At 38.3% G+C, this 26,882-nt stretch overlaps 1 protein-coding gene across 1 annotated transcript in view; it reads left to right on the top strand.

Annotated features, from left to right (window-relative positions):
• The first annotated feature begins 4,318 nt into the window (after positions 1-4,318).
• The window catches only part of SPAG6 (sperm associated antigen 6), a 26,960-nt gene continuing 4,396 nt past the window's right edge, over positions 4,319-26,882 (top strand). The window contains exons 1-8 of the mRNA XM_019471005.1: positions 4,319-4,486; positions 8,037-8,220; positions 15,219-15,424; positions 16,296-16,469; positions 18,966-19,118; positions 21,511-21,702; positions 22,877-22,993; positions 25,783-25,928. Of these exons, the coding sequence (XP_019326550.1) occupies positions 4,325-4,486; positions 8,037-8,220; positions 15,219-15,424; positions 16,296-16,469; positions 18,966-19,118; positions 21,511-21,702; positions 22,877-22,993; positions 25,783-25,928 (1,334 nt within the window). The 5' untranslated portion in view covers positions 4,319-4,324. The remainder of the gene's footprint in view (positions 4,487-8,036; positions 8,221-15,218; positions 15,425-16,295; positions 16,470-18,965; positions 19,119-21,510; positions 21,703-22,876; positions 22,994-25,782; positions 25,929-26,882) is intronic.

The raw sequence follows: 26,882 nt of genomic DNA, 5'->3' as shown, positions 1-26,882 counted from the left end.
GCTCTGTATGGCCCTGTTCACTTGAGTGAATGGTAGAGGTAAAAGGAAGTTGTTGGAAGGTTCTTACCTATTTTCCTGCTCTAAGATAATGTTAAATAAATTTGAATTTAATTCAAAATGCGGATAGGAATCCTGGCTTGGAACTCTTTGGAGAAGAGGGGTAGACTTTGCTGTAGACAGGACAGTCAAAAGAAAGGAAGAGATCAAGTAAAGGAACTCACCAAATATAGCTATCTCTGGGAGAAGGAGCTGGGTTGAGCCCAGGACAGGAAAGCCTCCTCCTGTGTTAGGCACATCTGTCCTTTCCAGCACTGTCTTCAAAAGTCAGAAGGAAAGGTGGACATCTTCATTTTCCTGTAGGTGTTTTAGTGGAGACCACATAATCTCTACGTAGCTGTTTTCACACTCTCAGAATTAATTGTTTATTTTTTAAGTGCTGTAAAGAAAGAAATACTTGGTTTGCCGAAGATGTAAAAATCATGACAATAGTGAAAACTCCTCAAGCAGTTGGTATTGCAGAGTAGTCAGAAAATGATGGATAGCATCTTGATGCAGAGAAAGAAACTTTTTAGAGAAGGTGGGAAGTAGAGGTAGAAGCTTTTAATTATGTTCAATGCACAGGCATAATCTAGGCCTATACACTTCTCTCAATTCTCAGTTAATTTGATGTCAATATAAGGCTTGTACAGCAACAGGAATTGATTTTTCTTTTTCGTGTTCCTCCAAAGCTCTTGTAATGATAATTATTTTTTCACTGTCTTTTCTCACATTCAGACATCACTTTGGGAAAATATAGTCTCCTTGAGGATCAGCACAGTTTCTATTATTTCTAAACCATCCATTCACTGTTTGTTTTTTTTTTCAATCCTGTTTTAGCATCTTGTGTCCTTTCTTCAAACAGTCACTCCCATTTCACTTTTCATCTCTTTCCTCACCTTCAGTTTCATCAGCTAAAACAATTCGCAGTAAAATGTTTTGTGCTGACACTTAAATGTCATCACCAAGCTTTACATGGCTTATGCTACAATGAAATGAATGGTATTGGTCATGGGGAGGCATGCTGCTTGGAAGCGTTTTCAGGCTCAAGGCTTTTTAGCCTGTTCTAAAAGTGAAATCTGTATCAGCTAATCTTGAAAATACAAATGATATGAATCTCATATTTGGGACAACTCAAGGCATATGTATGTAAACTTTCTTAAATGTGGTTTTACATTTTGCTGTGTCTAGGTATATTATGCAGGCCAGAAACATGTCACATGGTCTGGATCTAGCTCATGGATTCCTCCTGGGTAAGGTGATTCTAGTCTGTTTAAATATCACTGGATTTTGAGACCATAATTAGAATTGAACTGACTGCCACATCCTGGTTGAATGGCCCACCCATCAGGCTCTTGGCTTTTCTAGGGTCAGGACACTGTACACTGAAGTGCAGTTTCCTTCTCCCCCAACCACTTCTAACAGTCTCTTTTATGTCACTAAAACTAATTTTTTTCTCTCCCTGCCCCCCCTTTCTTTTTTTAATTTATTAAATAATCTTGTTTTCATATTGTCGCAAGTTAAGGGCTCAAATGTACTATCTGTACACCAAATACAAGTGTACTACTCCTAACTGTTCCTGCTTTACTGAAATACCTTGAGTGTAAATAGAGTCAGAACAGCATGAGGTCCCCTTAGGAATTTCAGCAGCTGTTTGACCATGCAACTGATGTTAGAGGGAAGGGCAAGAAAATGCCCTCCCATAGAGGGTGCAGGTGACTTGCTAGAAGATAGCTCGCTATAGATGATATACAGGGTTGGCTCCAACTGACATGTTTATTTGTTTTTACTTTTAATTTGTCATATAAAGTACTTAGTGCATTTTGATATGAAGCATAACTTGCTAATGAGACCATACCTGCTATTTGGGAGAGTTTGTGAGAAGTTGTCAATATGATGACCACATTCTGAAGTAGTGATTTCTGCAAAGCGCTAAATTAATTCACATTGATCTTACAATACTGGAGGATCTAGCTTTTGTCTGTTGGTACACAGGAGGCCTCTTTCAGCTCCCAGTGACTTTGACAGAAGTGCAAGCAGGCCCCAGCTATACTGCAGACCTATTTCCATAGGTTCTACATGTACGCATTCAATGAATGCATGTTACAGAGCCATTTTTGGTGCTTCTGTAGTGCTATTTGACATCATAACTTCATTTCACTTTTCTCCTTTTACTGCGTGCCCCCCTGAGACCTGTGTTATTTTGACTTGTGACATCCTGGGAGGCCCTACCTCTCATGGCAGTGCAGCTTCTGTCTGGAGTATTGACCTTCCCAGAACAAATTCATTAGTGGTCAGCATGGCCTCCATGGTTAGTTTTACCACACCTCCCACCCCCCTCTTTGAGCCATGTGTAGATTATTAGGCTATTTTCTTCTTGCTGGGAGCAATTTGGTTTTAATTTAAAATAAATATTCTCTGTGAGAATTACACTGCTGCTCAACTTACTTTTTTTCTTTTCAGAGTGCTCTTCTATACAGAAGTATGCTACGGATGTAGCTTGTTATAGCCTCCATCCCTTTGGACTATTCCTTGCTCAGCTTTTCCGTGTCATGGTGTGCCTGTTCAACACCTGGGTATCATCTGCCATTAGGCAGTGATCCCACTGTTGTGGGACTGTCGCACCAAAAGACCTTTGTTCAGTGCTTATAACCACACGAGCCCTTGAGAAGGGAAGTCTTGCTTTCTTCCACAGTCACCCAGCTAATCTTTATCTTTGTTAGCAAAAAAATGTAGTGGAAGGAACTGAGACAGCTGATATGGAGATTTCTGACTGTAGCTCAGAGTGTTTGGTGTTCTGTTGTAGCACTTCTGCATCTTCAGAGAGCGTTGCTTTCTGGCTGAGGTATAAAGCTCAGAAGTATTAATTCATGCAGCTGGCTGGTACAGGGACAGCACTTTCAAAGAATCGCAATACAAGTAATTTTCCCTTCCCAGACCTTACAAATCATATTTTTATGTAACCGTGTGGATCTCATCTATATCCCTATTGAAGAATTTAACTGTAGGAAGAGCTTCCACATACAGAGTGGTCATCTTTGATCATCCTTGTTGCCTTTCACTGAACCTTTTTCAGTTCTACTCTAGGGGAGGGTATTAAATGTAGGATAGATTTATACAATAGCATAGTGATGGTCTCTGCTTTGGCCTCTATTCCTTTCCAGATAATCCTGAGTGCTCTGTATACTTCTGTGGGTAAAGTTTCTTCTCTGCTACTGAGCAATGAGCTGGTATCTCCGTGGAACTGTCTGTTCTAACACTGAGATCTTTCTCCTGGGTGGTAGTGATCTGTTTGGGGTCTATCACTGCATATGTGAGGTTGGGATTGGCTTCCCCATATGTGTTCCATTTCACTTGCCATTTTGTTATCCAGTCATTGAGTCTCTAGTTCCTTACAGTTTCCCTCACTGGTACTACCTTGAATAACTTTGAGTCACCAGCAAAGTCTCACTTAACTGTTCATGCTGTTCCAGATCACTGATGAATACACAGAGGCCTGCAGAATTGCACCGTGACCTCCTCCCTCCTATTGCAAAAATGGAAAGTTTACTCTTCCTATTTTTAGCCAGATGTTTATTCATGTAAGGACTTTCTTAGGCCGTAACTGCTAATGGTTCATGTCACGGCTGCTTACCTCACCTATAATTTCAAGTATGTATTGTAAGACCACCTTAGGGAATGGACTTTCATATTCTTTCATGTTTAACTGATACACTGTGGACTCATCAGTGAAAACACATCATAAATAATAACTTGATAAGAAAATCTTCAACTCTTCTATATGGAGTGTAATATATTACGGATATTGGTCCCCAAATCAATCATTGCTTATAATAGATGAAATGTAATTTGGTGTAATTCAACGCAGAGGTTCTGCTGGCATGCTGAATGAGTGACATGCCAATGTCAGATCACCAGGACCTCCAGATAGTTTCCTGTGCATACTTTAACACATGCATTTTATATATGTTTGAATATACCTTATTTTCTTGTGTATACCTGAAGACATGTATTTTATAGATGTTTGAATATAGCTTATTTCTACATGTGACTTTTTGATATTTCAGAAGTGTTCTGTACTTATGAAAAATGGGCAGAAACATTGCTATGCATCAGCAGTGCTATCCAAGTGCCGACTTCATTTCAGTGGAACACCTGGATTTCCTACAAGTTCTTATTACCTGGAAGAGTAATTTAATTTAATAGGTTTTTATGAATAAAGGCAAATGTTTAGAAAAATTTCTGCTTACCAAATGGGCTTTTCTCTTCGTGGTGTAACTCAGGTGTAATGTCTTTGCTGAGACCTCTTTTGCTGGATGTCGTCCCAACTATTCAACAGACTGCTGCTTTGGCTCTTGGGAGACTTGCCAATTATAACGATGACCTGGCAGAGGCCGTCGTGAAGGGAGACATTCTTCCACAGCTTGTGTGTTCATTGTCTGAGCAGAATGTAAGGCATCATTGTTTTCTTAAGTAATCATTTTTTTTTTTCTATTGCACAGGGCAAGGGAAATCTTTCTGTATCAGCTATGTGCTGTTATTCTAATACAGCAATAAATGTACTGAAGTCAGAGACAGCATGTATGTTTGAACCCCTGAGAGATCAATGTGTACTGTGTGCCTAAGTTTGACTTCAAATCAGCTTGACTTTAAAATATCATCTTACCTTTTAGTGCACGATAGGAAATATATTCAGAGCACTGTTATGTTTTTAAAATGTTGAGTGATGCTTTGTAAAAGGTCTCTCTTTTGAAATGAGACAATTTGAAAGCTGTAGTGATAATTGACTACAATTTGTGGACAATACCAGCCACTTGTAAAATACATATAAAAAACCTGAACTTCTGTAATGAAATATTTAATATCTCCAAACATAGCCTTTTGGAAATCTGTAGCATGAGAAATATCAAACCACTGACACAGGAAAATATACTGAAAGGTTTTCATCTTCATATTTGTCAAAAACAAACAAACGTGTAGTCACAATTGCAATGCAAATAAATCTGGTGGTCTCTTTCTCCCTTCTTGCAATTTTTCTTCAGGTTTTGCGTATATTCCAGCTTTGATTTTCCAGTGATCCTAACCTAGATTAACAGAAATACTTTCAAATAAGGTTCCTAATAACTGGAAAAAGAAAGAGACAGCTGGAAGTTAAGTACATTGATATCACAGCCATACTTAGGTTGCAGTTTTGATTTATTAGATTTAGGAGAAGTAGGATTTCAATGGAAATATAATTTGGAAAACTATATATTTTCATTTTCAGTCTTTTCAGGAAAACATAAATGTAAGTACTCGTATTTTTTTTTGTGCATATAGGTCATTGCCTATACAATTAATCTTAAAAAAAGAAAAGCTAAAGAAACTGGTATAGTATGGAAAGAAAGTTAAGGTTTTAGTTAGACAAGTTTATAACTGTTTTTGTTATTTTATTTCTATTTTTAAGGGAAGAAGGGGACCAAAACTATCCCCTATTTTGGTTTGGACACTATCCCCCTGCTACAACTCAAAGCCCTCACTAAATTAGCTTGAGTACTCTGATTTATCTCTTCCATGTTACTGCCCATTCTGTCATTACATCGAGATGGCTGTAATTCAGAATCACTTGGGGCAGCAGCAAGATTAGTGTGAGGTCATGGAAAGCCTACTATGCCTTGGTGACTGAGGGCAGGTGAAGGAAACTCATTATCCAGTTCATGCAGAGTTTAGCAATGCATGCAGTTTGTTACTTCCCATAGGCAAAAAAACCCAACCGAGATATGTTTCCATTCCACTCTTCATGTATCAACATCTATATTTAAGGAGGAGATTCTTTGAGCACACAATAAGTATTGATTCTACTGATTTATGGAGAACAGTTACAGGGTCACATCCCAGATCAATGTTTTGTCAATTAAACTGAGCAAAACACAGTTTTACAGTGTGTTCTGACTGTGCCTGTGAATACGGTTTGTTTGTAAATAAATGTGTTTTGAATAATAAAAACAAAGAAGTGTTTTTCTTTGCCAGGAACAGAATTACTTAACAGAAATAACATACCCATATTTGCACAGACATAGACTGGTGTAAACAACTATAGCTCCATTGAGTTCAGCAAAACTTAGAGTAACTTGCATTAGCTAGGTGTTTGACCATTTGTCTGTACTATTTCCCTTTAATTCTGTTCCCCCTAAATGATGTTTAATGCTTTGCTTGTAAATTATGTTTAATATACCTGCTTGTAGGCCTTAACTTAGAAGACTGGATTTTCGGCATCAAGGAATTATATCAGTACTGGTAAACTAAGCAGGGTCAAGGCATGTGTTTGAGCACTGGAAGATGACTGTGCTCTTTAATTGTTAATGTTGGTTTTAGCCAATGCCAACCATCAAACTACTCGGCAATGCCTGGACATGGTTTAGGAGATAGCACAAGGTGGGGACAGTTTCCAGTAGTATAGATGAGGCCGTTGCGCTTTGAGGGAAGAGGCGTTTAGGTGGGTGGACGTGGTATGCTGTGTCACTTCCCTTCAGGGCCAGGGAGTGGGCCTGCGTCCCTTTTGCTTCCTGTGGAGCCATTGCAGATGCTCCCCTGTTGCCATACCTTAGTGCTTTAGATCAGACTTTCAAAGGTGTTTGGGAACCTCACAGGATGCACAAAAGCACTCACGTGGTTCGTTGTTTCTCTGGACTTGATCCAAAAGGGATGTGGGCTTTGTGTTGTTTTAAGTTTTGGGTACCTTGACATTAGGAATCGAGCACTGTGAAGTGCCCGGGCTCCCTGTGCAGAGGAGGGGAGAATCAAGCATCCTGGAACGAGATTAAAGCCAGCAGGCACACAGACAGAGAGCCTTCTAGAGCTAGTCTGTAGGGCTGATCTGTCAAGTGCCAGGCTGGAAAGCATACTTCGGGCACGTGGATGTAGCAGTCGATTATTTGTGTCCCAATGAATCTTGCACTCATTGCTGCATAGTGGCTTCAAGAGGGAGTTGAACTGTCTTTCTCCCAACACAGTTGTCTGTGGCCAGAGTGCTTTAACTGGGCTCTAGATTTTGAAACTGCAAGGCAGGGGAAGAAATTTAATCTTCAGCTTCCACGTCCCAATGATAGCTATGAAACTGCAGGAGGAGACTGAAATATGACTTTTTTGGGGAAAACTTTAACTCTGCTTTTAGAAGAAATCACAACCACCACCGTAATTCACGTGGAACCCCGTGATATGTGCAGCATCGTATGCCATATATATGCTCAAAACATGTGTTTGGTCCAGCACTGAGGGAGATGGGTAGAACTGAGACAAGTGCTTGGATTTCGCTTGAACTTGTAACAGAGATGCCAAGCTGTTTAGTCCTGTCAAAAGTGAGCTGTTTCTGGACACATGCAGGAATAGAATCACAGGCTGCCTGGTCAAAACTGAGGGTCATCCAGTGTGGGTGTTTGGTGGGATGGGTTTTCAGGATCTTAACTGTGGGCTTAGGCAGTATTTAGACATTTCAGGATTCAGATCCTAAACCATTTTGTTGGATCTAGTTCTCTGTGCCTCTGTTTCCTGTTTGTAAATGCAAACAATGTTTTTCTCATAGAGATGTTGTGAGGGTATATACGTTAGAAATTGTGAAACCTTGCAAGTGTCACAGATGGGTAGAATTATTTTAGGAGGTTGCCCTGCATAACCTGTGTAATCTGGTTAAATATGTTAAGAGCTATTGTTTTTGCAGCTCTTATCATTCACTACTCACTTAAACAAACAGACTTATCTAGACTATTATCTTTTCCCCATATCCTCTCAGCCCTCTCATTTTTTTCTGTTTGTTTATGCACTTACTGCAAATTTTAGATAATGAGCTGTCTCAAAGAAGGACTGTAAGGTTCATTGTGTGATGTCTGGTGGTCCTGATTTGGATCTGTATGAGATATTGCTGCTACTAAAAAAGTTTAATTTATGCATGTCTGTACTGTATTATGCTTTGAACTATTTAATGTTAGTAAAAGCTTTTTTTTCTTTCTTTCTGATTTGTATAGCGTTTCTACAAGAAAGCAGCTGCATTTGTGCTAAGAGCAGTTGGTAAACATTCTCCACAGCTAGCTCAGGCAATAGTTCAGTGTGGAGCACTGGAAATGCTTGTGATTTGCTTGGAAGATTTTGACCCTGGAGTCAAAGAAGCTGCATCTTGGGCACTTGGGTATATTGCCCGACACAATTCAGGTAACAAGTTTCACATGTGTTATCTTTCAGCTTAATGCTATGTAAGAGTTACAATAAATTGCATTATTGTAATGTTCATAAATAGAACAATATGCTTTTTCTTCTCTACTGTTATAAAAATTTAATTTTGGAATAAAAACCTACTCTAACTATACCAATCTGACAATGCTGTACCTTTTGTGGGAAACTGGCATATCTGACACCTGCGGTGCCCAGTTATGAGAGGTGCTCTAAGAGGAGATGCATTGGGCCCATGGCCGGGAAGGGACACTCTGTTTTATTCTCCTTCATGAAGAGATTTCAGAATCTTTATGTATTGTGTAACTGTTACTGTGGAACAAAGTTTCTTTTGCTCAACATTAGTTCTTATTTTATATACATAGCAAAATGGAGGAGCCTGGGCAGAACCAGGTTTCATTCAGCTTGCAGCAGTGCCTGCAGGATAAATGTGCCAAATTCATTGCGCTGACTATGTTATCATTAGCCAGTAGACCACACTCTTCTCTGAGAGTCAGGAATAGATCCTAGGAATCTGATATCGAGCAGTTCACTGCTGTCTCACAAGCAGTTGTATAACTCACTGGCAGTGTCACGTTCCTATTTAAAAGTTGATCCACGTGGTTGATAATTCTTTTACCAGCTATTTATATAGTTCCAGTAAAAGTTTAGAGCTATGAATCAAAGAACTGAGGTAAGAAACTGCTGGCTGGAAAGAGTGGGAGAAATGGCTTGTGTTCATATTGTTTGAAGTTAAACTTATTCTAGGATCATAACATTAACTCATGCATTTATGTTTGGTTTTGGCTTTAAAATGTGCATAGACTGAATTTGGAAGTGATCTTCTTTCTTTTTTTAATCAATATGGAGTGTTGGATTGCAGAAGGCATGGGGGATTTCCCCTTACCACTTAGAGAGAGGGTTAACTTACTGGAACAGACTCCAAGGTTGTCAGCACCTTCCTAACGGACTGCTTTTTCTGGGGAACAAGTTCATTCTTGGGGCACCTCTGTGTGCTAAAGATCTTTTATCCTTTGGTCACCGGGTCTGAATCCCACCCTTGGTGGAAAATAATTGTTGCTTCCATCTGAAAGATATTTGTTTAAGTGTCATTTGAAAGTGTTCCTTTGTATAAATGTGTGTAGTGTAAGTGTGTGTCTGTGTTACTCTTAACATAAACATTTCTGTAGTTTTGTTATGTCAGTAAATCAATATTGACTCACTTTGATTGCCCTTCATGCTATTCACTGCATGAATGCTGGCTGATCTTTAGGGTGATCCAGTTCACTCTGTGATGGCATTGTCTGCAAAGATGGAGATGATGTGGGGGTAGTGAAGGCAACAAACTCCTTGTACAAATTTTTATTCCATGGTTATGAATTATTTATTCACTGACAGTGAATGGGTGCATGTCTTGTGTCAATTTATGCCAGCAATAAGAACAGCTTTTTCAGAAATTAGGTTGAAATTGCAAGTGCTACCAAGCTGCAAGCATCAGGACATGGACAGATCCCTAGATGTAATCAGTTAAAAAAACCCCAAAAAACCCCAAACCAAACCAAAACAACATGAAAAAAATTGTTCTTCCTCTGCCCAGCTACAGCCAACTTGGGGGATTTACCTTCCTCTATAACACAGTCACAGGAAGTCTCTAAAATGATTACTGAAAGTAGAGGAGTTCTACTGAAGAAAGATCACTGTGCGTGGTATGTTTCTTACACTCCTACAAGCATGCCTTTGCAACAGGATATTGTTGGAGATGGGATACAAAGATAGATGGACCTGTTCTTACCAACATCTGGTGTTTACTGTTCAAGAAACTCTGGATTAGACTCACATGCTTGTGTTGACAAAATCTGGCCGTTATTATTTTCTGTCATTGACTGTCTGTGGACACATATTGCAGATTAAACTCTAAAAATAGAGTTGGGTGTGAAATGGTTTTCCCCACCCACGAAAGGTTTTTCAGTTTCAAAAGTTGTTTCAGTTCCAAACTGGGACAACATTAAGACAAGATTTTTTTTTCTCTCCTGAAAAGACTGGGGGGTAGGGAGGCTTATTTGCCCCAGCAAGAGAAGTTCAATAATTAGGGCATATGTCTGGGATGTATGTGGGAGACGGATTAAAGTCCCGATCTGTCTTAGGCAGGATGTGAACCTCTGTCTCCCTCAATGCAAGCAAAGGCTCCCAGCATTCGGCGATAACTGTTTGCAATGGGAGGGTCTCCCTGCTTTTAATCAGAAATTCCATCCATGACCTGGTAAAGCTGCTCTCTAGGATCTGCGGTGTATGTTCCCATGAAAAGGCTTCCATTCTGAGAAATCAAGACTTCTTTTTTTTTTTCCTGATGAAAACATTCTCTGATTAGCAAGTTCCCTACTGTCTTCATACAACGATCTCTTAAAATGCAGTTCTTCTGTGAACAGATGTCTCCGGAAGGCCTGTGAGATTTTAGGTCAAGACAGATGTCTCATGAGATTTGAAGACACTAGAAATCTTGCCAGGTCAGATTCCAAAATTTAGGAACAGCTCTTGCAGTTCTGCTCTTTCTTGAAGATCCCTTTGAGCTGAATTTCAGACGCTGATCTTACTCCAAAGTATACAGATCAGTATGCTGTAATTTTGCCATTCATTGTTTCTACTATTTGTGTTTGAAAAGAAGTGTAAAGTGTTTCAAATACCATCAAAATACCATCAGGTTTATGAAAAGTATTTTGTAAATTTTTACTTATGCCATATTCAGTTACTTTTAAAATGCAAAATTCTTATGTTCGAGATATGCAAATAACTTAGCTTTCCATTTGCTTTGCTTACATAAAAATTTATTAATTGTCTCCTACCTGCTTCAGCATATTGTAAATTGGTAGGAAAACAAAAATAAACAACACTATTTATACTCAAGTATATTGCTGAGAGTGCAGTTATGCTTATTTTCTGTCATACAGTGGTACCCTTAGGATCATAGGATAGCTCAGCTTGGAAGGGACCTTAGGAGGTCTCTAGTCTATCTTCCTGCTCAAAGCAGGGTCAGCTACAAGGTTAGACCAGGTTGCTCAGCTCTTCAGTGATTTGAGTCTAGCAGTAACTTTGTCTTATTCCAGGGTCTAAGCTTGCCCTGTAATTAATGACCTCCATCCTTCTCCTGATGAAAGGTTTTCCCACTGGTTCCAGTGGAATCTTTAGCACTGTGGTTGTAGCGGTCTGCATAAACGTGTGATTTTGAAGTGCAGCCCTTGGGCTACTTGTGGGGATTAGAGTCTTCCTCTGTGGCTGTTACATGATCACACAGTCCTCAGAAAAATATAGTATGGGTGGTTGTTTTGGTCAAAACCTGTTATTTCCTGTGGATACACCTGCCACCACAGCAGGGTCTGTTTGAGAACCCTGGTCTGGACTGAAACTTGCATTTGCTTCCAAGCAAAGAAGGTTTTGCTGCTGCTCCACTATGTGAATATGGCATTTGTTCAGAGCTGATTTTCCTCCTCTGGGGACTACCTGCACATTCACTTTCTCACCTTAGCGGTCTGCATAAACGTGTGATTTTGAAGTGCAGCCCTTGGGCTACTTGTGGGGATTAGAGTCTTCCTCTGTGGCTGTTACATGATCACACAGTCCTCAGAAAAATATAGTATGGGTGGTTGTTTTGGTCAAAACCTGTTATTTCCTGTGGATACACCTGCCACCACAGCAGGGTCTGTTTGAGAACCCTGGTCTGGACTGAAACTTGCATTTGCTTCCAAGCAAAGAAGGTTTTGCTGCTGCTCCACTATGTGAATATGGCATTTGTTCAGAGCTGATTTTCCTCCTCTGGGGACTACCTGCACATTCACTTTCTCACCTTCATCTTTTCTCCCTAATCTTTTTTTTTTTATCCATACTATTATTGCCAACATGTTAATGTTAGTATGGATTTTTTTTAGTAACAACTTAAACCAGGTTAGATGAATCCTGTAAGACTTCCCACTGAGTTCAATGGGTATGTAGTCAGCATCTTACTGACTCCTCTTCGTTCACTTTCCACTCTTCCTGATCACATAAACGCATGACTAGGCCTCAGCTTGCTTTGAATTAATTTCTTAGTCCCTGATGAGTACTCTTGTATTGAGACAAATCAGTACAACTCTACTACAACTTTTAGTTGAACTGGTAACATCTTAAACTCCGAAGTCTTTCTTTATCAGTCTTTTTTCTACCTCCGTGTCAGTCTGTCTTCATGTCTGCAGTATCTCCATTTGCTAAAATCTGCCTCATACCGTTCTGGACAAAAGCAACTAATTTATGGTGGGTTTTGAGTCTTCGTTCTCTTGTCTCTGAGCATACGTAGAATAACATTTCCTACGTTCACTCACGTAGGGAGGAGTCCTACTTTATCATCATGTAATTGGACAGGTTCCTTGAGTTGTACCCCAAACTGAAGTTCGAAGCCCAGGGTTTTCATAACTTCCTGTGGAATTAAATGAAGTTCATAAATTAGTTTTTCTCTGCTGTCTTTCTCTTCTTCAGCTATTGGTCTTGTCTTTGCCCTTATAATGCAGTCTTGGCATATTGTTCAGAAAAGTCTTTTTGTAATTTGTTCCAGCTCTTTTAATTTCTTTGACTGAATATTTTTAAAAATTTCTTCTTGACAACTGTATTTTCTCCTTTAACTCTTTCTCAGCCTTCATTTTTTTTCAGCTCAGTCTGTGTTTTGTAATTGGATAGCAACATTTCATGAATCCTTTGGTGTGTAGTCTGAATTAAAGATGTTCTACCAAGTGGGAAGGTTAATTGAGCCTCTTTTTGAGAAAAAAGAATTACAATTATCATAGAATCATTAATACTTAGAATCGTAGTTTTGGGCTGAGTTTGCAGGGGAATGTGATGGGAAGATCTATATTTTCTTTTGTCCCTGCCTCAGCTTTCCTGTTTTTCTGACAGTCCATGTACTGCTTGTCTGTCTTTTGACACATGGTCCAGCCCTACGTGTGGTAAGTTATTAGCCATGAAGCTTATAAACACCACTGAAAGAACAACCATTTAATTAACCATGACCAACAGGCACCGTCAGTATTTAAATGATGTCAGACTCCTAACAGCAAGAACTGATCAAAATTGAATCAGATTTAGTTTGCTCTTTTAAAATAACTTTTATGGTTGCTTTTGCATGCCTGGGTGTAGCTGTGACCTTGAAGTATTGCTCTTTCTCTCCCTACTTGAACTTCATGATTTCAGCTCATAAGGCATCAAAGAAACCCATTCTTCTAGTAGTATCCTGTCCTTCTTGACATGATTTTCCTGATATTAGCATCTCTTAGCAGACTGTAGGCAATTGAATTGGTTGCTCTCAAGTTGCTTCTGAGGCACAGACGGATGGATTAATCTGGACTGTTGGTCAGTAGTTCATGATGTATACCACTTGGTCAGTGTACAGCATCAAAATACAATTTGAAGAAATCAAGTATGGCTTTTTCCATGAAAAGCTGAATGTAGGTTATACCACTTGTATTGATTAGCTAAGTTTTCAGGTTTGTTTTCAGATACGTTTCAGGTACATTTCATTTCAAATTTGTAAAACTGAAGATATAGCATTTGGGTTTTGTTGAAATCTTACGATTTGCGTGTATTTGGAGGATGCACACTCTCCATTTTCAGTCAAATAGTTATTTGAAAAGTGAATCTTGAAGGGGTAATTTTGTATTAGTTTAAAAATTACTGCATTATTATAATTTTGTGAGGTAATATTTATACTTTCTTTAAAATATTACAAAATAACAGACTGTAAATATTTGACTTATCACATGTATTGGAGTGTATAGCTATACATCACTAATTGAAAACAAATCTGGTCAGGAACATTATTTGGATATTAACAACGTAATGATGACATGACTTAGATTTCATGAAAAACTATATTAGTCTATGTATATTTAATGAAGTATGCAATATTTTTCTTAGTATGAAAATCTCTTTATGGATGGACTATAAATCAAAAGCTAAGTTAGAGTCTTGAAATACAACAGCCATATGTTGCCATGGTACTGTAAGTCAAGATAAATGTTAAAGATAATAATGGATACGCATAATAAGGTGTAGCAAAACTGTACTAAGAACCTAATAGATTATTGAATCCCCCATGATTTTTACCACTTTTTCAACACTATTTCAAAATAGCACAGCTTGGTTATAGTATAAATTTTTCTTCTGATATCCAGTAATTCTTATTTTAGGACTGTGATTAATGCTGCATACATGGAGAGAGCTAATGAATTTCTAATAGTGTAATTTTTGTCCATGTCAGCTAATCGTATGCTCAGATTTTTTTTTCTTTTTTATTTAAGGTGCAGTTAGTTAAGGATATTGTACTAATCTCAGACACACAATATCCCACTGATGATATTTCTCATTTGTGTAATTGTGTATGATAACATTTTCATGTCATTAAAGTATAAATTCTGTCTTGTCCCACGTATGGTAGCAAAACCTAGCTTTGATCAGCAAGTTCCATTTTTCCAATCTTTTATGTAAGATAAATCTTTTATGTATGTTTTTTGTATTTCTGTTTTTGGCATTTGATCTATGCTAATATCTGCTTATCATTTAAAGAGGGTAAAATGCTCTCTAATTAGGTGGTTGGTAAAATTTTGGTACTTTGGCTTTCTGTGTTGTTGTTAGCCATGCATAAAATGCTTTCCTATTGATCAGTGTAGAATAGCCAGGGTTTAAACAGCTGACATCTGCTTACTTTAAAAAAAGAAAAAGAAAACAGAATAACAAACCATTTCAGCCTAATCTACCTCAAATGTGTGCATGTAAATGGGGGTCCATCTATTGACCTGCATTCTTTTCAGTTGTGGATTGGTCCACACGGTTTATGAAACCAGGAGGGCTGATTTGAAATGCAGATGTCGAGACAGTGAACTACACCCTCCCCTTTTTCCTTTGCTGTATCTGTCAGGGTGAAAAATGGCTTGCACAAGGGTCAGTCACCCATACTCACTTAATTACTTTCCTTGGACCTACAGAACTGTCACAAGCTGTGGTGGATGCAGGAGCTGTTCCTCTTTTAGTGCTCTGTATCCAGGAGCCAGAAATTGCTTTGAAAAGGATTGCTGCTTCAACTCTCAGTGATATTTCAAAGCATTCTCCAGAGTTAGCACAGACAGTAGTGGATGCAGGAGCTATCGCTCACTTAGCTCAGATGATCCTGAACCCTGATGCTAAACTGAAGGTACATTTACAAATTATTTTTTTAATCTCCATTATACCAATCATTACTTGACATTGAATCAGAGACACTGATGTCCATATTTATTTAGGAAGCTCTTGTTTTGGGCGCTAACAAAATGTAACTACATAGTTAGTGACAAAGAGTTGTGAACATATTCACAGATTTAGCTACTGGATAAAAACTGCTGCTCTGTGAGGAACAGCTAAACTAATCTTTAAAGTGAATAGTATGATTTTTTTTTTTTTTACAATTATATACTGTATGAAGAATGCAACAGATATTTTTAATAGATAAAATTTGCAAAATTCAGTTACAGAAAAGGTTTGCGTACTATGCGTACTATAATCCAGTTAATATTAAATGTATTATTGTATTTTAGAATGTACTGTCTGATGTAAATAGCTGTTGTCGAAGGTTTAGCCACTAGAGTTTAACTGACAAAAAATTTGTTTCTTAATATAATTTTTCTGTTTAACAGAAACAGAAGACAACATAAAAATGCCACTTGAAACAAATAGATAAAAATTCTTTAATACAAGGTCTGACAGACCAAACTTATGCAAATAAAGATACTTTCTATAGATTTCACTAAATTTTAAATTACAGTTTTAAATGGTATATATATTTTTTCCTTTTTAATACATAGCAAGCTTGAATGGGATAAAACAAAGGAGAAACTTTTATTCAGGAACCAGCGAATGTTCTGTGCCATTATATTCGTGCATGAATTGACTCAGTGAATTGTAAAATAGCTGTAATTGTTTTCCCTATCCTGCTTTGTTTTCCTTGATGCAATAGATTTTTGTGTGCAGGAGTGTATGTTGTGGGATGTTTGTATATTATTGATTTTATAACAATTTTTATTTACTAGCGTCAGGTGCTGTCAGCTCTAAGTCAAATAGCAAAGCATTCAGTGGATCTTGCAGAGTTGGTGGTTGAAGCAGAAATTTTCCCAGTTGTGCTCACATGCCTGAAGGACTCAGATGAATACATCAAGAAAAATGGTGCAACTTTAATTAGAGAGATAGCAAAGCATACGCCTGAGGTAAAACCTTGAAAATGCAAATACAAGGTCATATCATTAGATTTTACACTTTAAATAAAATACAGGATTATTCTGTCATTTGCTTTTTGAAATGGAAGGCAAATAGCTGTTTGGCATGTTCGCTGGAAAAATATGGAAATGCTTGCTGAAGTTATGAGATGTGTATTGAATATGAATTTGGTTAGGAAAGTGGGAATCATATAATGCATACCTAGCTACTTTATTCCATAAGATATCTCGCAGAGAGGGAATTTTAGCCTGACAGTATTGTCAGTCCTAGATATTAAAAATATCATGAGAAAAGCCTCACAGAAGTCATGATACCAGCTAATAAATGACAAGATCAGCCTATAACAATAATAGATGGTGTGTGTCTTTTCTAAAAATCTTCTGGGGTGCTGGGATCACATTTTAATTATTTTTCCAATGACAATGAAGGGCAAAAGTTCTCTTAGTTATTATTAAACTGACGGTAGTTTCTTTTATTAGCTTGAGTTCATAATTTGAGTCTCACCATTTGCAATGTTTTTGCCAATAATTGATACAGGAAGATGGGGATGTTTGGCAAAGTCAATACAAAATAAATAGGAAAAACAAATAATTGTAACTATGTTAATCTGTCAGACCATAGAGATAATTAAAAGGCTGTAAATATGACTCTGGAATGAAATACAAGCAATGTATTTGTGGAACACACTAATGCTGAGCACAGTCATTTCAAAATCATGATACTAGCTTAACAATTGAGAAGTGTTTGTTTAAACTTGAATATTGTGCTGTTTCTTCAGTCTGCTAGTCTTTAAGCTGTTGGTGATTAAAGGTTGCAGTCTTGTCACATTTCCTGCTTTCTCTCTGCACCTCATGAGCAATGCAACTTCACTTTCTCAAAAAAGTGAAGAAATTATAATTATCAAAGGGGGGCACTAGAGTCGGAAGCCAGAGGCCAAACTCACAAGACTGCAGGTAAAGTCAGAAGAGCTGCTAGCGCAGGATCCTCCATGCAAGGGGAATTGGCCATTCTAGCAGCTCTCCAAAGGAGCTGTAGGAAGTATCTTGGTGACTCCCAGTGGGAAGACACAAACCACGTTCCACTTTAGAGTGACAGTGATCTCTGTCCATCTCTGAGCAACTCTATTCAAGCAACACGTTGCAGCAGAGACAGATTGGCAAACGATATTTCTAGAGGAGTTGGCTGTGTCAGTCATGTGAGCGTTGTGGCTTTTGGATCTCAGCTCTGTATCTGCATATGCAGTAAAATTCATGTGAAGGTCAGGATCTGGGGGACTTGCAGCGGGGCCTGAGGGTCACAGCACCAGGGAGTGTGTCTGTGCAGGAGCTCTGTGTACAGGGCTGTGCCCAGACGTAGGACTTGGTCCTCACTGGCTGCAGTTCGCAATCATGTGGACAGTTTTTCCTAAGTAATAACTTTAAATTTCATCTAGCTGTTTAATGAAGAAAACAGTCCCCTTTTAAAGGCTCTAAGGCAACAGTGGATTTTATGTTTATTGTCCTGGTTTCGGCTGGGGTAGAGTTAATTTTCTTCTGAAACCAGGACATTCATATAAATCAATTGGATTGGAAATCCACATGCCTCAGTTTTGTTCATTTGATTTTGACTTAACGTGTTTCTTTTGCTTTGGAATCTGGGAAAAATGTGATATACCTAATAAGATAGAAGAAAATAATCATAATATGAAGTTATTTTAATTTCTATGCATTGTTGATATCATACATACACTACTGCTGTCCTTCAAGTGATGTGAGAAGTGATACCTTTTCGAAAGAAACATGTTGCATAGCTTGATACACACAGCAAGCATCATAGACTGTGGACATGATTATCATTTATAAGCAAGGCTATATAGTTTGGCGTTCTGGGGCAAACTCCATTGCCCATCTAGTGTGTTCCCTGGACACCTCCCTCAGAATACCCTAACATGGCAGAATGGTGTAGTCCAAGTCGGTTTTGCGCATCCATGACAGTTGTCTTTGGCTTCATGCCTCAATAGGGGGATCCACAAAGACTTTTATGCTGCAGAGGTTATCTAGAATGCAGGTGAGAGGAGGAGTGGGCCTTTCCCTCTGTCCCTGCATGGAACATATGATGTTGGCTTGGGAATGAGTGGGCACTAGTATGAAAGACTATCTGGCTCAGTAGGTGCATCTTCAAGGGCATTCATGTATTAGGCTGTCATTTGCATGATTCTTTGGTGTATGCTAATGGTGTTGAGAATATGTCATTCCATGCTGTACAGCATCAAGAATTCAGAGTCCTGATTTCCTTGCAGTAAAGTCAATCAAAAACAGAGTAGCAAAACAGCTTCATTCCTGAGAACTTCATGCTGCACTTAGTGCCCAACAGTCTGTATGATACATCACTCTTATTCCAGCTTTATTTTGTAAATCAGGAGCAATACACTGAAAGACTTTTCTGATGTAGTGCTTTATGCCTGTTGATACTTCACAGTATCTAATCTCTTCCGTTTATCTTTTCAGCTTTCACAGCTTATAGTAAATGCAGGTGGAGTTGCTGCTGTGATTGATTGTATTGGCAGCTGCAGAGGGACTGTCAGACTGCCTGGCATCATGATGCTTGGTTACGTAGCAGCTCATTCGGAGAACCTGTCAATGGCAGTGATTGTCTCCAAGGTTAGCTATCACTTTGTTGTCTTCCTATAACTCTTCAGTGGTATTCTGAGAAAGAGATACAAATTAACATAGGAGGAGAATGTATTTTGTGACAGAATTATATACTTGCTGTTGATGAATGCACGTTCTCCTAATATTGCTGCTTGCTGTGGCTGAAATTATGTGGTAACCTGATCAACGTGTGTCTTTATGAAGTTGAACCTTTTATAAAATGTCCTGGATTAGTTTGTGAACATCCATTTGTATTATGGTACATGATTTTTCTGTGCTGCAATTGCATGGGTACAGAAAATAAGTCAGTGAATTTCTATGGTCTGTTTCCTCTTAAAATGAATACTTGTGGCTACATCAAAACCCTTTTTGAAACAAGAATGTTTAATGGCACGTTCTTCATTGCACTAGCATGACTCTGCTAGTACTGCTAGAGTAGTCTTGCAACAGGAATCTTCAGACTTGAAAAGACCTCAGTTTCTAATGTAGTATGGTTTGATTCAGTTGTGCAAGTGACATTTCAAAGGAGATAAGCTATACATTTTCGGGTTTAAATAAATTCTGCTGGGCAATGATATAGAAGGGAAAGAATTTGCAATATTCACAATAGGTGAAATTAGTGCCTGACATAATACTCTGATGTGAATAATGCTAACTAATGAGAGGAGGGAGGAAGTAATTTCACTGAGCATTGTTGGCCCATTTTCACACTGTGTCAGTCATTTAAAATATACTGTATGAGTGGAAACAACAAAACAATAAAAACAGAGGAACAGAAATGTCTTCTAGTAGGAATGCAAGTTAAAAAATGGAAATTGCTACAACGTAACATCAGTAAGCATGCAGGGAGGGTAGGAGTGATCAAAAAAATGCTCTTCTGCATTTGAAAACTAAAGAAATAGATACTTTTTCCTTGCCCTCTCTGGATGCCCTTCTTCCCTGGATGTGTCTCCGTCTCTCCACTTTCAGGGATGCCTAGAGCAAATATGCTCCTGCTGTTGAATGCTTGACGTTAGGTGGGATGAATCCAGGATTCATGAGGAATTCCTCATGCTTCATGAGGAAGCACCCAAGTGATAAATTTTTGAAGAGTAATAATGTTTGCTACCGTAACTGAATGGGAGCACAGTGAGAGATTTTGTAGGAATCTGTGCAAACTCTCATGAAATTAAATATTTTAATGAATGATCCACAAAAGAAACCCAAATAAACCCAAAAACCACTTAAAAAAAATTTCTTTCAGGGGAAACTAAGCTTGTGGAATGGTACATAGTGGTGAGGACATGGCTTGGTAAACTGGAACCATTTGAAAGAAGTGCACTGTGGCATAACCCCATGCAGTTACACATCTATGATGTTATGATGTAAAGTGATAGCTCCATTCCATGTTACTGTATCCTGGAAAGGATGAATTTTGAAAAATGATTTTTGGGGTCATACTGGACAAACACTTCATTGTGGTCTTCTATTGCAGTGCAGTGGCAAAAAAAAAAAAAAGACAATTCAGTCCTTTGTGATATTAAAGAGTGGAAGATGAAGCATTATTAGAAAAGAGAAGTTAATCTATCTGTAGTACTAGTGCATATAGTTCTGTTGTCTGTATTTGAAAAGGATCTTGAAAAAACCCCGAAGAGTATGCAGAAAAGACTAAAAAATGATCCATGGGATGGAGAAAAATGTTTTCTAGTTAGGGGTTTAGTAGCCTTGCCTTACCTGAAGTAGCATGAAATGATTCCTATTGAAGTACCCTGGCATAAAATACCAGCTACTAAGTAGCTCCATAATCCTGTGGGGAAAGGATAAAGACTGTGACCCTGAACCAGAAGAACTTCAGTAATAGCTGGATGTGAGTGAGGTATTCTCCATCTGTTGATGTCTTCAAATCAAGAATTGAAACCTTTCTGGAAGTCATTGGATGAGTCAAACATGAACTACTGGACTCAGGAAGAGGTTGATAAGTTGAAATTTAGTGCTGTGGATAAAAAAAAAGAAAGACTCAGTGATTCAGCCCTTCTGGTCTTAAGCTGCTTTCATAGATTCATAAACACTCAAATTCTTTTCTTTTCAGTCTGACAAAACTGAAGCCTTTACTCTTAGTACAGCCTGAATTGTGTCATGTATTCCTTTTATCCCTTAAATTTGTGTGTTAGCTCAGACTGCCTTCTGACTTAGAACATTGAATCTGTTTTTCTCTTTCTTTAACTAGATTTATTAAGATTTATTCAAAATTCTTGCTAGTCATGATGTTGTAAAAATATGACACCACTAGCATGCGTTCTCTTATAGCTTATTTTAGAAGAGTGTAAATAGAGAAACATTTTCTAACAATCTGTATCAGTTTCAAGTTGTCCTTCCCTGGCGTAGATTTGTAAAGGTTGTGTGCTTTTGATTAATGCTACAGGGAATACCACCACTGTGTGCCTGCTTGATAGAAGAACATGAAGATCATATTAAGGCAGCAGCTGCTTGGGCCTTGGGACAGGTTGGAAGACATACTCCTGAGCATGCACGTGCTGTTGCAGTAGCGAACGTGCTACCCACACTGCTTGCTATGTATATGGACACACGCAGTTCAGAAGATCTTCAAATGAAAGCAAGTATATTTGTAGTATCTGCAGTATGAGATATTTATTGTAATCAACAGGTATAAGTGCTTAAAAACTACTAAATGGTATGTGCTTTGATTGATGTTCATTGAGTCACAGATTTCCTGGGTGTAGGGTGGCCGAAGGCTGTGTGTCATTAATTAGGACTGGCTGGTCCTAATGGGTGTGCATATGGTGCATACCAAATCATATGTTACAATCACAGCAGTCTAGTCCCTCATTTTCTTCCCAGTTTAGATCAGAGTTGCATACACCCATAAATGCTGTAATTTCTTGTGAGTGACTGATTTCTAATTATCTACTTTTTTTTTTTGAAGTATAAGCTCTTGTGCAAAATACTGTAGTCCTTGTAGTAGATTTGCTTACATTTTTATTATTATAGTAAAACTGTAACAAATACTCAAAGCTCTTGAAAACATGCAACTGTTTGTGTTTAGGGCCTTCCTTGTGTGGGAGCTAGTAGAGTTGCAGTTTGGTGAAGTTTATTTTTGAGCAACAGTAAGTGAACCAACTGAAGAGTGTAATACGACAGGATATGGTCTCCCATTTTGTACTATGCTTCTGTACATTCTACTGAAGTATAATGTTCCAGATCTGTAAAATAACTTTTGTATAGTCATTTTCAGTGGTCACCAAAATATCAAGGACAAATTAGCTGTACCTATAAACCTACCCAAGAAGGTCATTACTGCTTGTAGCAGTCAGCATTGAGTCTGTTTTCAACTAAGCACTGATGTACAGCTGTTTCACTCTCTCTTTCCCTCCCTGCCTGGATGGTAGTGCACTTTGCTAGTAAGCCACTTCTAAAATACAATCTTTCAAAATGTGTTTTGATTTAGCTTTCTTATTATATTACAGTACAATTTATTTAAAGGGTCTACTACTGCTTCCATTTTAGTCAAAGGAAAATTGCCATTGCTTTGACCATAGATAACATAATAAGAATATGATGCACTGTAGGTTTTGAGGTTTAATAAATCTAAGTAGAAAATTGATTCTTCATTAAGTGACCTGATAGATATCATAATTTTTATTCAGAAAATGCTCTTTGAGAATTCTGATCAATTTGCTTTTTTGATCAGAATTCAGTGATATATAACATGAATTCTTGTTGTTTTCATTGACATCTTACTAGAGAAATTTTATTTTGCATTTCAATAGACTAAAAAAGCCTTAAAGAACATCCTTCAGAAATGCACGTATCTTCCAGCACTTGAACCATTGCTGCATGATGCCCCTCCCAATATTATGAAACATATTGTTGGGCAGTTTAGTAAGGTAAGAAAAGGCTCTGCTTGATGACTAATATGTTAATTGTTTTCCATTTAGCAAGGAAGCTATCTTTCAAAAGATGAAGTCTCTCTAAAGGTCTCAGTTGTTTTCTCAGGATCCTCAAGCATCCCCTGCAGAAGTAGTTTGGAGCATCACATTCTTTTGTCTGATAAAGCTGGATACTGTTTCATCTGGAACCTGCCATAATTCATCCTAAGACTGGGAAAACAGTTGCTTATAAGCAAGGTGTTTTTTTCTTCCTTGCCTCTTGAGACTATGTGGAATATTAACTCACGTGCAAATATTTTCACTGAGCCAGTGTATCACATAAATCCCAGTCACATCTGTTTTAGATAAAGTACAAGCTGTCTGTACAGGAGTGACTTAAGTCAGGTATTTTACAATAATCTAGAGTACAAAAGCTTCACCACTTTTATCCTCATTAATTTTAAGTCTCAATTAAGTAAGTGTAAAAATCCCAAATCTTTTCTCATCCCTCTCAAAATTTGAAACTGTTTGTTATTAATTACATTGTTGATTTGAGCGCAGCATGTAAAAAGTGATACAATTTTATAAAAATATTTCAAATTATTTAAGTAATTGCTAACTAATCAGGAGATTTCCAGTGTCTGCAGTGTTCACCAGCTGTTGGAAATCTGCTCAACTATAGACTTTTTGTGCAATACTCTGCAGTGTAATCTGTTAGCAGCGGGTACCAGGCTCTCTTGGTGAGATATTCTTTCTGGAAGTGGCCAAGTAGAACACTCTTGATATTCAGTTCTGATTATCACAGATCTGGAAGCACTACTGTTTGTAGTGCAGATTCCTGATTACATTGCCACATTTAGGTTTGTCCTGTCTTCTTGCTAAGTCTGTACAAAGATTGGAGATTTGCTCAGAATCCAGTGCCTTTTGCTTCTGTGTGCTGACTGGAGCTATTAAGGAGCTGAGTGCATAGTAATTGGTTACCCAGTGTATAGGTTTGAATGTTGTTTGCTGTTGAAGTGGTTTTGTACCCTTCATGTCAGCTGATGTTTTGTTTTGTTTCATTTTTCTTCTTCTCCTACATTATATTAAACAAACTATACTTGTCTGGCATTTGCTCTTCTGAAGTATACATTTAAAATTAAGTTATCCGCAGTAAAAGCATTTTTCTCTCCTGTACCATAGCTTGGGAATTTCCTATTCTTAGAGTTCTGCTGTATTACTTCTGTTGGCTTATTTATAGCACAGTAAAAGCCTTATTTCTGAGCTGTGCTTCAGAGTGAGATGCTATCCGTTCTTAGTGCTGGACTGTGTCATTTTAGCATTATCCTTTTCAGGGTCTGTGCAATTCTATGCTGTCTCAGTTTGGACTGGGGGAAGGGACTGCGTCTCAGAGGTCTTTAGGGCCTCTTCCAAGAGAGTTTTCTGCTGTCTTATCCAGCCTGGGAGTCACAGTGGGGAGGAGGAAGGCAGGGAAAGGGCCATATCCTGTCTCCTTGCTAGTTCCTTCTTGGCAGTTCTTGTTCTGGGAGATAGGTGGAAACAGCCGTCTTTGCAGTTCCCACAACGAAATGATCACAGTTGTTCCTGACACTTCTGTGGAGCATATAATAGGGAGAAGTCTCTATGCTCCCCTGTTTTTTCTTTACCCGTCTGTTGATTTTGTACAGCCTAGAGGAACCAGAGAAGTGAAGGCTGTTTGCTTATATGCATGGCAGAAATCTCATCCTTCTTTTCCTTCATCCTTTTAGGCAATCCCTTCCTCCTTCAAGACTCTTGTTTTACGCTGAGATACAGTTAAATTTATAGCTTGATTTGTCTGACCAGTGTGAAGGCTTACAAAATGCTTTTACCCCCATAGTATGTAACTGTCAGAGTTGGTTTTAAACCCATCTGGTTTTGTTGTAGATGCAGCTGACGTCTTGCATTCTCTCTCTCTCTCTCCCCCCCCCCCCCCCCCCCCCCTTTTTTTTTTTTTTTTAATATTTTTGCAGCCCTGTGGGCCTATGGACTACATGCTGTCATTCTCCCTTGCCTGGCCCAGCCCCCACTTCCTTCCCTCCCTCCCTCCCTCCCTCCCTCCCTCTGGACGGAGCTGCATATTGGCATCACTCGGGGAGCGCAGAATGTATTGTCTGATCATTTCTGCTTCTCGTCCCCCTTGGCTGCAGAAACTTCGCATTTTTGCTTTGTGTGTTTGTGTGTGTGTTTGTAAAAGGCTTCCATGGCTACACAGTGTGTTGCAGGATTTTAATATCTAGGAATTTAATAGTAGTAGCATGTAATGCTTCAAGGCTGCATTGTTCACTTGCAACAATTCTCAGTATTGTTTTCATGCACTAATCTATACTAGATCATTATAATGATATAAAATTCTGCTCTACAATTAAACTGTGGGAATTGACATAAAAGACCTGAATAACTTGGTTTAAGTGGAGCAGATGCTGTTGTTATTCCATATTAGTGTTCTGGTTTTATTATCTATTTAATCTCCGCAATCGTATTGTCTCTGTAGGAATAATTCAAGAAATATTATTTACATAAAGATAAATATTAAATTCAGTATTTTTATATGTTATGTATTAAAGTACATGTTAAATTGTGTTATAACAATAAAGGACTGGTTTATGATTTTTTTCCTCTACAACTGGGTGTTAAAATACAGTAGTCATTACAGATGTTGTACCTCTGATGTGTTCCATTTTATCTGTCCTCTGAATTAAAAACAGATAAGCAATATTTGAGCCTAGTAGCACAGAGATTCCTTTAAAAGAAAATGTTCTTTTTTTAATGTACTTTTCTGTGTGTAGGTGTTACCACATGACAGTAAAGCACGTCGTCTCTTTGTAACAACTGGTGGACTTAAAAAGGTTCAAGAAATAAAAGCAGAACCTGGGTCACTTCTTCAGGAATATATCAACACTATTAACAATTGCTATCCAGAGGAAATAGTAAGGTAGGGAAAATGAAATTTAAAAAATTCATACTTACAACATTGTTAGACCTTTTTCACAAGAACAACACAAAGCAAGGATTTACAATATTAATTTAACTTCTACGTGAATTTTGTTTTTAATGAAACAGCATAACATTTGGTTAACTGCCCCAGTGGTAACACAACCGTTAGACACATACTTTTGAACACTTTCTCTTTTCTGATTGTTTTTGGGATCAAATTTCTTTGTCTGTAAACAAAGGCCAAATAATCATGCTCTTGCAGGAAACTGGGGGAGAAAAGTCAGTCCTGCACTACCCAGACAAACTCCGAGACTTCAGCACAACCGCTCTCATATTAACGAATGTCTGTGGGAAGTTTAGTTTATCTTGATAACTTACTTGTGGGTTACTCAGGCTCCAAACTACAGGTATTGGTGAATCTTTGCTTGCATCCTTGACTTCCCTAAGAGCCTGTCTGAACTAGTGTATTCAGAGGCTCCTTTGAAACTTCCTCTGATGTACAGAGGGACCAGAGGCTCTTCTGCACAGTTGCTCTGCCCACAGCTGCCCTTCCTCCCCCAGCCTCATCATGAGGCTTAAGTGTTATATAAAAGGACCATACACCAGCTGTCTGCAGCAAGTTGAACTTTGCCCTTAATGAATACAGAAACACTATTAAATAGCTTACAGTCAAAATGTCACCATCCTAAATTGTAATAATGAGAGAAATGCCCTCCTAGATTCTAGATATCCATTTACCAGTCCTTCAGTCCATCAACACATCAAAAGGATGCTGTACTCGTGCACTCCCTCTACAGGCTCTGAAAATCTGCATCATCAATTTTAATTACAGCAACAGAGTTCTTCAGCTAATAGTAGCTACAAACTAAGTCACGCAAAATGAAGCCCCGTTTGCCTCCACAAGGAAAAGCCAGGGGCTGGGAAAATGGGAAAGGAAAAACATAAAAAAAAT

This window comes from Aptenodytes forsteri, unplaced genomic scaffold (assembly GCF_000699145.1).
Source record: "Aptenodytes forsteri isolate BGI_AS27 unplaced genomic scaffold, ASM69914v1 Scaffold336, whole genome shotgun sequence".
NCBI lineage: Eukaryota > Metazoa > Chordata > Aves > Sphenisciformes > Spheniscidae > Aptenodytes > Aptenodytes forsteri.
This window is presented reverse-complemented; position numbering and strand designations above follow the sequence as displayed.